Source organism: Sciurus carolinensis, chromosome 9 (genome assembly GCF_902686445.1).
Source record: "Sciurus carolinensis chromosome 9, mSciCar1.2, whole genome shotgun sequence".
Taxonomy (NCBI): domain Eukaryota; kingdom Metazoa; phylum Chordata; class Mammalia; order Rodentia; family Sciuridae; genus Sciurus; species Sciurus carolinensis.
This window is the reverse complement of record NC_062221.1, coordinates 133981407-133993622: the sequence shown is the minus strand read 5'-3', so window position 1 is coordinate 133993622 and position 12216 is coordinate 133981407. Positions and strand designations below refer to the sequence as shown.

Here is a 12216-nt window from a genome sequence, read left to right as displayed (position 1 = left end):
CAGTCGCGCCGCGCCGCCCGCCCCTCTGCGGCCGCCCGCCGAGCGATCCCGCGGCCCCCGCGCTGGCTGGCTCCCTCCCGGCGAGGGTCGCGGTGCGCCTGCGCCCGGGCGAGGGGCGCCGTCCCCCGGCCTTTCCCTGGGGTTCGTGTCTTCCTCCCCCACTGCGGCTCCCCGACCGGCGCTTGCGCAGAGAAGTGGGCGCTGAGGGCCCGAGTGGTCGGGAGGGGCTGGTGGGCCTCGGAGGACCCCGGGCCGAGGGCGGGGAACTGCAGCCCCTTGGAGAGGCGGGGCGCGGGCGGCGGGGCGTCCACGAGTCTCCCGCAGCCTCCCCGCAGCCTGGCAGGGCTCGGGGGCCGGACCCCGCCGACGCCCCCGCCGCAGTTTGCGCGTGCACGCGGGGCGCGCTTCCGGGGCCCTGCGGGGCCGGCGGCGTGCGCTGCAGTGGCCGTGCCCCCGCCGAGCGGCGAGGTTAGGGCAGACCAATGGTGGAGGCGGTGCATCGCTGACGGTTGTGTTCCTTCTCCACAGACTGGCCAGAGCCACAGGGAAGATGGTGGAAAATTCACCGTCGCCACTGCCAGAAAGAGCGATTTATGGCTTTGTTCTTTTCTTAAGCTCCCAGTTTGGCTTCAGTAAGTACTTTCCTGAAGGACAGCCAGGGCCTTTTTCTGGTGTCCGAGGACCAGGAAGCAGTGCATTTGTTCCTAGAAGGTGCACACAGAAACTGTTGATTCAGCCTACCTCCCTTTTTAAGAAAATCCGAAGGGAACTCGTGCTTGCTCAGTGTTGTGTGCCAGCTCTAGCCAAACGGATTTAGATGTTCATCCAGCACTGCGCGGTGGCAAAATGAATAAAACCAGGTCCCTGCCAGTAAGGAGGGCATGGTCTTGTGGAGGAAGCAGTAAATCCACGGTTAACGGCCATTGTGGTGAGTCCCTTGGATCGCAGGACAGACATATTGAAGTCAAATGGAATTCAGAGTTGGCTTCCTCCAGGGAACCATCCCCTTGGCACCATTCGAGAAGAATAAATAGAAGGGGAGGAAGATGGTGGCATAGGCCTGGGGTAAAAGCATGACAGGGGTTGGAAGTGAGTTTGGGATTGCTCCAGGGCTGCATGCAGGAGCGGGGGAGTGAAGAGAACTAGGCTGCAGAAAGGTTGAAAGATGTGTCCACTACATCCTGGGCCTTTTTAATCCCCTAATATTCCATTTTATAGATAAGGAATTTGAGATCCTAACATGCTGAGAGTCTCACAGCAATACCCAAGTTTCTCTCCAGAAGGATTTGGGAATTATGAGGCAATTATGAATGCCCCCAATCCAGCTTTCTGGAATTTGGTGGAAACCAGGGAGATAGAGCAATGGTGATACTTCTGAACCCTAATTGAAAACCAACGACCCAATGTCAGAGCTGTAGCCTATGGAGTCTGAAGTGAATAAGTAGTAGCTGAAAATTAAATTCTGACTTCCACAAATTTGCTATTTGCTCTGGAAACAGTGTCCTTATCTGTAAAAGGATATTGATAATGATGGTTATTGAATGCTTGTTATGTATAAAACAGTCCTGGGTAGTACTCTTATTGTTGTCCTTGTTTTAAAAATGAGAATACTGGAGTTTGAGTAACTTGCCCAAGATCACTAATAGATAATAGAACTAGAATTTGAACCCAGACATATTGACTGATTTCACTTTGCTCCTCTTGACTGTTGCATTAACTGGGGTAATAAAATGTAAAGCACATAATGCAAAAGAACCATAAGAACATATTGTTAGCTGCTGGTATCATTTTTGTAAATGCCTGTTCAAATAGTATTTCAAGGATTAGAAATTATACAAATAAATAAAAGCAATGCCTTTAAGGCTGAAATTCCATGATACCCACAACTAGAAATTAATTAAAAAATTTAAGTGCTTACCTGTGTTATAGGCCAGGGAGGAGCAAAAATGCTTTCTAGTGGGAGGAACTAGCCAATGGACAAATTAAATAAGTAAAACAATACAATGCCAGATGATAACCTGTACTATGCGGAAATATTTTAGCAAGGGGGAGCCAGGTGCAATGGGTATGCCTGTAATCCCAGAGACTCCAGAGGCTGAGACAGGAGGATTGCAAGGTGTAGGTCAGCCTGGTCAACTTAGGAGACCCTGTCACAAAATAAAATTTTATAAAGGACTGGGGAATGTAGCTCAGTGGTGGAGCCCCCTTGGGTTAAATTCATAGTACTGCAAAAATAAGAAAATCCACGGGAAAGATGATAAGGAGTGGAAGGAGGTCCCTCTAATATGCTCCTTGTCATCCCTTATTACTCATTTATTAGCATTCACAGTGAAGTGAAAAACTTGTTCCTGTTCACCACGAGAGTTTAAGCTCCACAGAGCAGAAACTATCTCTTCAGGGTTCATTATATTTCACACTCCTGACACACAGACTTCTATAATACATACTTGTTCAAAAAGCAATCTGTCATCACTGATAAAGAGAGTTTGAAATTTATTCTACCACTTTCCTTGAATAAATGATAAAATCTTTCTAAGTTCCATTTTCTCATCTGTAAAAATTTCACACATACTTTGTGACTCTTTTGAGGATTAACTGAAATAATGCATGTAGAATTTTGCTTACCCCACAGTGAGCACTTAGATTTTAGCTATTCTCATTACACAGAAGAATATAAAGGGTGCTGCAGAGACTTGGGATTCAGGGAAAGAAGATTACACCCAAACAGAAGCCCAACATGTGGCAGATCAGAACTAGAGTAAATTCCCCTTTAAGCAACTAAATGTCTATAATTACAATGAAGATGAAGTATTGAATATCTGATATACATAAAACAAAGAATTAGATACTATAAGAAGTACAGTAATTGCTACAGCATGATTTATACCCTTGAAGTGCTTAAAATATACCATGAGAATTAAGATGTTAAAAAATTACTAGTAAGGTAATTGTGGTAAATATTATAAGAATTGTATGAATGAGGACCTAGAAAAACAAAGGGGGGAATCATTTCTGAGGAGTCAGGAACGCTACAGAGGAGCATTTTTGTACCTGAACCTTTTTAGATTGAATACATGCCCTACTTACTTTTCTCTTTTTTATTTTCTTCTACAGTACTTTATCTTATGTGGGCTTTTATTCCTGAATCTTGGCTGAACTCCTTAGGCTTAACCTATTGGCCTCAAAAGTAAGTTTAATATGTATTAAACAAGAGTAAAATTATTGCTGTTTTAAAGATTATATTATTCCTTTAGTCTATCTAAATCTTTCATTATTCTGTTAAAAATGCATAGATGGACATATGGAAATTGAAAACTTTGTAATGATTGTGATCAATAAAACTCTAATTAAATATGGTAGTGTGAGCACACATTTATCCCCATTTCCTCCCAAAATCTTGCTACTGTGAACCTGTAGGAAAAATTTATATTTTTTTAAAGGTATAAACCCACAGAAATAAAGAATACAGTAGCAGATAAGAGTTATCAACAAAATTTTTTAGTAGATTGAGATAGGGGAGTTTGCTTTTTTTTATACAGCTAGAGTAGGGAAGCCATCAAGAATATTTGTGCCCTAGAATGATACAATGGCTCAGATATTGGAGGTATCAGTACCTCTTTAACATGGTAATTCTGGTTGAGACAGAAGCATACTTAAAGAACATTCTGTCCTCAGTCCTACCTCCTTTAGTCATCATAACTGGGAGACTATCCCTACCCTCCTTTGCAGAACATAATTTACCCTGTGGAAAGCCTGAGGGAGTCTCTAGTCTGGAGCCTTAGATCTGAGTGTGGGAAATGCAGCACATACTGCAAACCCGAATAAGTGAACATTTGCATGGTGAATGATAAGGCACACCCCTCCCCTAGCACCTGCCAGGGGCTCACAGGCCACTACTACCCTCTCCTTACAGAAAAAGATGGAAGTACCTTCCTCAGGAAGTGGAACAGTGTAAAACAAAAAAACCCTATAATTTCTGCAATTTGAAGGACCCCAGTAAAGCAACCAGAGGAAGGCTGACCAGTTGGTTGTCCTTGCCCACTGTGCTTCAGTTAGCTTGTTACCACTTTATTTTAAAATATGAGTGGACTGGCATAAGTTACCAAGTGTTGAAAGAAAGCTTCTAACCTGAAGTACAAAAACAAGAAAAAAGGGAAATTTGAGGTAATGCTGGATACAGAAGAAAATTTTTAAATAACAAAATCCTCAAAGATAAGAAAAGATTATAATTATGAAATGAACAGTATGCTCTATGAAGGGAATGTTTAAGGAGTTATCATTCTTGGCAATTATGATAGCCAAAATTAAATTTTTAATTGAAAGCTTGGAAGATAAATCAAAAGTTAATCTCTGGAAGGTAGAACAAAAAGAGAAGTGGAAAATAGAGGAAAATATTCAGGGCAAAAAATCTAGAAGTTCCAGAAAGAGAAAACAATGGAGGAAATTATTAAAACAATAATGCATTAGTAAAATATGGCAAGATGGGGTACTCACTGTGCTCGCCTGTGTTGAGAGGTAAGTTGAAAGGCATATCAGAACTTGAGGCTAACGTATTGACAGGTAGATGGAAAACCAAGCAAACAGACAAAAAGATGTAATTACTAATTTTATAAAATGATGCACAAGAAAATATATGATGGTGATATACTAAAGTTCTCAGTTGCAAACATGGTTTATATAGTCATAGTAGTTTTTAATAACTGCTGAAAACAGAAATTGTGACATAAATATAGAAGAGAATAGGAGGAGTTAGGTTCCTAATATCCGTTTTAGGAAGTTTATAGAAAATATCTAAAATTGAAAAAAAAAAATCAAGAAATAATAATATGAACATGTTCTGTAGAAATGAAGAAGTACCAGAAGAAACAGCTCAGGTGTTAAAAGGAGTCCTTTTGGGGATTAGAATTTCAGGATCAGGGTGAATGGGACAGGGGTCTGCAGTTTTTCATTATAACCCATAGAAAACTGTTTGACCATTATGTACATTCATTACTTCAATAAAAATTAAATTTAGGGGCTGGGGGTATAGCTCAGTTGGTAGAGTGCTTGCCTTGCATGCACAATGTCCTGAGTTCAATCCCTAGCATCACAAAAAAAAAAAAAAAAATTAAAAAGTTGATATGTTTTGTGTGACTCTTGAGAATTATAACTGGTTAAGCTGTCTATTATGTACATTAATATTCTCTTCTGCAGATATTGGGCAGTCGCATTACCTGTCTACCTCCTTATTACTATAGGAATTGGTTATGTACTCTTATTTGGAATTAACATGATGAGTACTTCTCCCCTCAACTCGATTCATACGATCACAGGTAAATTTATATTAAAAAAAAAGTGTTGGGGCAATGGAAGAATGGAGTTTTAGCATTTTTTATCAGAAAAGCAATCAAGAATAGGTTGCAAGACCCATTGGATCAATAAAAAGAAACTAGGACCCCTGGGTGGTGGCGCATACCTATTATCCCAGCAGTTCAGGAGGCTGAGGCAAGAGGATCATGGGTTCAAAGCTGGCCTCAGCTCATTAGCAAGGCCCTAGGCAACTTATCAAGACCTTCTCTTTAAATAAAATATAAAAAAGGGCTGGGGATGTGGTTTAGTTTTTTTAGTGCCCCTGGTTCAATTCCTAATACCAAATAATAATAATAATATAGGGGGAAAAAGTACAAAGTGATACCAAAGAAAATGTTTACATGGAGGCACTAAGATATGATGAATATACAGTAGTTATATTCATAGATAAAATCAGTTCTGATGAATTATACCACCAGTTAACAGGTAGACTTTCCCATGCAATGTACAAGTATATGAAGTATGTTCCTCAGTAACTTTGCGTAAGAAACTTTCTTTATCCTAAATAGTCACTGTTGTTCAAGGGATGGCAAATAGGTACATACAGACCTTGTTCACAAGGAAATTTGTGGTGTGTATTCTCCTCAGATTGCTGTGTACTCCTCATCTTAAACAAGTGGATAGAAGAGCCACAGCATGTTTTTGTGGATTTTTTTTTTTTTTCAGGTTCTTTCCTTTCAATTCTAAAAGTAGGTAAACTGACTTATGAGCTTTCTTAGATTCTGGGAAGTATTTTTTAAGTTCCCTGGTATGATTTTCTTTTTTTCTTTTTTTTTTTTTTTTTTGCACATTGTAATAACACTTATTCATGAATCTATGCAATGTATCTCAGAAATCAATATTATATTATTTTTCATCTCTTTCCTGACTATCTACTACATTCCCTGCATTTTTGACTGGAATTACAGCAAATAGGCAATTTGTGCAGAGAGGAAATTGTTAACTTTTCATGAATATTTATACCAAATGACTTAATGGATTTTTGCAGTGTTGATTTAACTACATCTTTAAGGCAGGACATCATTCTGTCCCTATGAGAAATGTGAAATGGGACTTTAATCATCATTGTACAGTTGAGTGAGATACTAATTTTTTTCCAAATTAGAAATGAGAAAAGTACTTTGCTGATTACAATTTTGCTGGGACATTTCTTCTAAAGGGAAGATTTAAGTAATTATTTCATTATTTTAAGCTTGTTATTAGTCATTATCCAAACATCAGCCTGGTGAACTGTGGTGGGTCTCCATCAGCCACAGAGACTATAGAAGAAATTGCTTAAGTAACAGAGCTTTTTGTTTTTTTCTTTTAGATAACTATGCTACAAACCAACAAAAGAAGAAATACCAAGAAGAGGCCATCCCAGCATTAAGAGATATTCCTATTAGTGAAGTAAACCAAATGTTCTTTCTCACAGCCAAAGAACTTTACACCAGAAAGTGAGTCGCATGTAAACATGCTACCATCAAGCATGATAAGTTTTTGACAGAATAATTTTGCCCATAATTATACTATTTTCTCTTATTGCTCAATATTGAAATGTAAAAAAAAGAAAGTCATTCTCTTAAGTAAATTTTGATTAATATTGTAAATGTTTTCAAACATTCATTATTAATAGAATAAATAAAATACTTCATTACCTTATAGCGAATTTTTTAATGTGTTGATATAATCAAGAGTTCTTCCAGAGAGGCATTTATGCTATAATTTGCAAAGGTCAATTGTGTCTTTCATCCTGTTTGTCCTGAGGGGCTCAGAATGCAAACTCTTGGATTTGGGTAAAGGGTACATTTAATATTTGTGCTATCAGATGCATGCCTAAGACACAAATATTTGTAGATTGCTTGCTTGTTCCAGGTATTTTTCTGCATACTGGGGATGGATAATGGTAAGATTCCCTCAAAGAGCTTATATTTTATTTATTCTTTAAAGAACTTACATTTTAGAGGCAAGTTGAAGCAGACTAAGCAAATAGGATATTTGTGATGAGTGCTGTGCAGAGAATTAAGGTAGTATAATGTTTTGGAAAGTAAAGAGATGACTATTTGAGTTGGGGTTGTTAAGGAGGACTTTTCAGAGGAAAGCTGTTGGGGCTGAGATGTGAATAGCAAAAAAAGCAACCAGACATAGAAAGATTGGAGGGGCAGTATGAGCTAAGTTTGATGCAGGCATAGCAGTGACTATAAGACAGGAAGGAGCTTGGTGTGTCCTAAGAACAGAGAGAAAGCCAGCATGGGGCCTGAGACACCTGAGCAAGGAGAGATGTGGGCTGAGGTATGCCTAGTGAGACCAGGCCAGGTAGTGAAGAGCTTTGTATGCCAGTGTAGGAAGGCTGAACCTAAGTCAATTGTGATGAGTATTGGGCACTTTCACTACCAAGCTATTAGAGTCTTTAAGAAAAGAAGTGACATGGCCTAATTTATGTTTTTTTAAAATTGCTGTGGTGGATGGAGAATAATTCTGGAGAGGAATTGGGAATGGGGCAGGAGTATGGAAGTGAGGAAGGAGTCCATTAGGATGCTGTTGCATTAGTCCTGCAAGAAATGATTGCTGCATAGACAAAAGTAGCAATGGTGTTGGGGAGGCAGGGATAGCTTTGCAGCTTTTGTCAGAATTCAGCAAACAGACTAAGTATGTGGATCTGATTGTGCAGAATAGTCAGGGCTGACTGAGAAATTGTGATCAAGGGTCATTCTCGGTGTTTGGGGATTAAGGAACTGGGTAGATGGTTATGCCTTTTACTGAATTGTCGGTATTTGGAGAAGTGTAGTTGACGATTTGGAGGATTTGGTAAATAAATTCATCTAACACTGCCTTATTAATATTTGGATGAGCCTTGTGTAAGGTTAAGAAACAGAAAGAAGGTGTTTAAAAGTTAGAAGAATACACTCAAAGCCAGTGGGACCAAATTAAATCTACTTAACCTTCAAGGCCCTCTAACTCTCGATGTCTAATCTATACCATCCAGTGGGTCTTTTTTTCTTTAGAGTATATACACACAAGAGTGGAGTCACACATTTTAATGTATGCAGATTTTTAACTCTTTCTTTGATGGAAAGGAGGGAGAGAGGGAGGAATTTTAAATAGGAAAATTAGGGCTTCCATTTCAGTGACTAGTAAGCATGCAGTGGATGATAAGAATCCTCTGTTCCCTGTTCCCGAGTTTGTCCCAGCTCTGCATTGTATGTTGTGTCACCACAATCTAGCATTTTGAGGGAACCAGCCAACTTCCTGAAAGAGAACAGTACATAAGTAAAAATTATATACCATGGATGCTACAAAGCCAGGCAAGCAAAAATTAATTTTTGTAACACCTAATGACATGAATGAACATTGCTGACATGATGGTGAGCCAGTAGGTCAGGCATAAGAGAATATATACTGTATAATTCAATTTGTGTAAAGTTCGGAATCAGGAAAAATTAATCTGGTGGTAAATATTAGAATAGTGGTTACCTTTAGAGGTAGGTTAAGTAGGAAGAGGCATTAAGGAACCCATTTTGTGAGCTGGAAATTCCCTGCATCTTGATCTGGATGGTGGTTACCTGGGTATAATACATTTTCAGAAAATCATGGAGTTTTATCTTTGTGCTCTTGATTTAAGTTATGCCTTAAGTGAAAGAGTGGAAAATCAGTACCTATGCCCATAAATTTTGATTTATTAGTCTGGAGTGGGACCCCAGCAGAGATAATTTTTTTTTTTTTTTTGATAATTTTTTTTAATGTCTTCCAGATAATTCTATATGTAGCCAAAGTCAAGAATGACTGCCTTGGGGCTGTGATTGTGGCTCAGGGGTCACACAGTTGTCTAGCATATGCAAGGCACTGGGTTCGATCATCAGCACCACATAAAAATAAATAAAAGGTGTTGTGTCCATCTACAACTAAAAAAAATAATAAAAATAAAAAACAAGCAAATGAAGAATGACTGCCTTGGGGCTGGGGATACAGCTCAGCTGGAGAGTGCTTGCCTCGAGTGCACAAGGCCCTGGGTTCAATCCCCAGCACCACCAAAAAACAATCAAGAATGGCTGCCTTGCCTGATTAGACTGAACTGAGCCTGTGGTCAGGCAGGGCAGTGGTGGGCCACTGTGGAAGAGAAAGCCAGCGCTATGGGAGTAGCCCTCTTCCCTTGTCCTCCCCTGGGGCCAGTGAAGTGCCCAAGAAGGCACTTCAAATGGGTCAGAATGGAGCTTTCACTCTAAAACTGTACTGCACTTTAACCTCAGATTGACATTTTATTGTTTCCCAGCCACATGGCTCTAACCATACCAGGGTTTCCAGACTGTGGGCTGCGTTCCTCAGTGGATGGTGATCAGTTCAGTGCAGTGAATCTCCTTTTTTTTTTTTTTTTAATAATCTTAGGACCTGTTTTTACTTATGAAAAGTAAGAGCCTCAAAAAGCTTTTGTGTACATGGGTTATATTTAGAAATTAAAATAGAAATTATCTTTTATAAAAACTAGTTTTGTTATAAAATTAATGTTGCTGATCATCTTTCCACATACGAAATGATTCCTGTTACATAAACATTTAACCCAAATCATTATTGTAATAATAAACTGAATCCAAAAGACAATGAAATTTAATATACTTTTTGTGAATATTAACTGTATTTTCCAAAACGAAAAATATTAGCAAGATGGGTAGAAATTTTTTTTTTTTTTTTTTTTTTTTTTTGCAAATCTTTAACGTCTGCCTTAATGAAAGACATCTGGGTTCTCATATCTGCTTTTGCATTCAAATTTGTTACATTACCACACATCACAAAGCCTCTGGAAAACTCCATTGCATACTCATGAGAGAATGAGAATGAAAAAACAAGTAGCGTCTTAGTATTATTCTGTAAGTGGTTTTTGTAAGCATATGGCGCACAAATGATGGGGGCAGGGAGCAGATCTGGGATCAGCAAGCTTTTCTTTAACCAGCAGCCGGATTAATTGGAAAAACACCTGATGTGACTCATTTGCAGAGAGAAAATGGCTGCTGGCCAGGAGGTTCTGGGCTTTATATGCAGCCTTAGCAGAGCCAGGCCTTGGGAAGAGTTAGTCACAGGCAGGGGCAGGACCAGGTCATGGGAGGAGTTTCGGTGGCAGGATTATTTAGGGCCAGGTGGGTAGAGAAGTAGGTGACCATACGGTTCAGTGTTGACCTTAGAAACTCCCTGAGACAGGATCTTTGTACCCCAGCCTTTGAGAACCACAGGTTCTCAAAGCGTGTGTGTATATGAGAGAAGAACTAAAATAGGGTATAATAAAATATATCAGACTGCTTTGCATTTGGTAAGGGTAAGTATTTTGATTGGACACCTCAAGGGCACTTCAGACCCTTTCTGTTCCACCTCTTACTCCAGCTGCTGATGCCCCAAACCGTTTTGTGTATGTTTTGACCAGATCCATGCAGGTCCCACTTTTAGTCCACACTGGAAGGGAAAGATTAACGCTGTAGAGGATCACCTGGAGCCCGACATGGGACAAGCATCTGTGGAGACACATGCCCCCCTTCATCTCCCAAGGAAACAGTTCTGAGCTCCATTTCATGAGCTTCTTAAAATCTCTTGGCCTGAGCTGTGGTTGCCATGGCATTGGTGAGCTCATCCCACACGCCTGGGCTGGCTTGTCTGTCTGCTGTTTTTCTCCCTCTGCCACTCACTCCTCCCTACAGTTACTTTCCCATTGAACTGCCTACACACAGCCTTTGTCACAGCCCCTTCCTTTAGGGGAACTCCAGCTGCCTTTATTTTCTAAAAATCATGCATCAGTTATAAAGCCATGATGTATGGTGCATTTTCCATGTGGCATGTCATAATTTAAGAAAAACATTTGAAAGATACTGTTTTGCAATGAGCCTAAATAATAACAATACTCTAAATAGAAGATGTAAGTAGTACAAAACTGTTCTGAATATTTTTAAAAAAAACACCTCCAGTTTAAACTCCAAGGAAGAATTAAAAGTCCCTGTATGAAATCATCTAAATGTGAAGCTAGAAGAATTCAGCGCCAAAATCTTGCTCTCCCTAATTTCTTGATCTGCTCTATTTGGTCGAAAACATCTTAATTGGATGCCTGTGTTTCCTCAAGAAACCGCCAGGTGTGGGATCATTAGAGTTGGTGTCACTCCTTAAGCAAATTGACCCGACCCCAAATTTTTCTTGTGTCCCACTTTTTCAGTTAGTAGGACATAAAAGAATGTCCTATTAACAGCCCAAACCCCCAGAATCTCTATAGCAATTGTTGCAGAAACCACCATATTGTATGGTACAACTCCACCAGCCTATAACCTTAGTACCGACGGGATGGAATGTGGGGAAGGGAAGGTGGAAAAAGAAGGAGGAGAGATTCTTCCTGATTTGCCTCACCAGGATACAGGTCAGTCTGTGGCAGTTATCACAATTGTCAGGCTCTCAGTTTAACTCAATCAGGTTAACTGTAGCACCTACTTTGGAGGTGGGAGGAAATTTGCTTGTCCCACCTTCTTTAGTCAGGGTAGGTTAAATCAGGCTGTGGAAACACATAACCCTACAATTTCAGTTTACTTTTCAAAGAATAGCACTTAGAGTCAGCCACCAAATCTGAATGGGGACACATAGACAAAGACAATAGACTTCTCAATCACCTGTAAAGACCTATGACGGAGGATCAAGGGGTCTCTGCCCTCCAGGCCTCGTCACCACTTGATCCTCAGAGTGCCAGAGATGCAATGGAAACCTCTGTCAACAAAGGAGTCACAGAGTCGGAAATGATGGCCTTATAAAAAATAAATTATAGGTCTTAAACAAGTGCATTTGTGAACCAAGTTTTATATGTACAAGATACATGAGAAGTGACTATTAAATAGTTTAATATCAGCCGTGGGCTATTTCCACAAACCT

General features: G+C 39.9%; 1 protein-coding gene across 3 annotated transcripts; it reads left to right on the top strand.

Annotated features, from left to right (window-relative positions):
* The first annotated feature begins 4 nt into the window (after positions 1 to 4).
* Pigp (phosphatidylinositol glycan anchor biosynthesis class P) lies at positions 5 to 6990 on the top strand. 3 transcript variants are annotated; one of them, XM_047564531.1, is made up of 5 exons: positions 5 to 141; positions 529 to 632; positions 3115 to 3187; positions 5194 to 5312; positions 6659 to 6990. In XM_047564531.1, the coding sequence occupies exons 2-5, from the start codon at positions 551 to 553 to the stop codon at positions 6787 to 6789; spliced, it is 405 nt and encodes a 134-aa protein (XP_047420487.1). In that variant the 5' UTR covers positions 5 to 141; positions 529 to 550; the 3' UTR covers positions 6790 to 6990. The 3 variants fall into 3 exon arrangements, with proteins under 3 accessions (XP_047420487.1, XP_047420490.1, XP_047420489.1); XM_047564534.1 differs by having other exon boundaries at positions 75 to 194; XM_047564533.1 differs by lacking the exons at positions 5 to 141; positions 529 to 632 and adding an exon at positions 689 to 928.
* The last annotated feature ends 5226 nt before the right edge of the window (positions 6991 to 12216 follow it).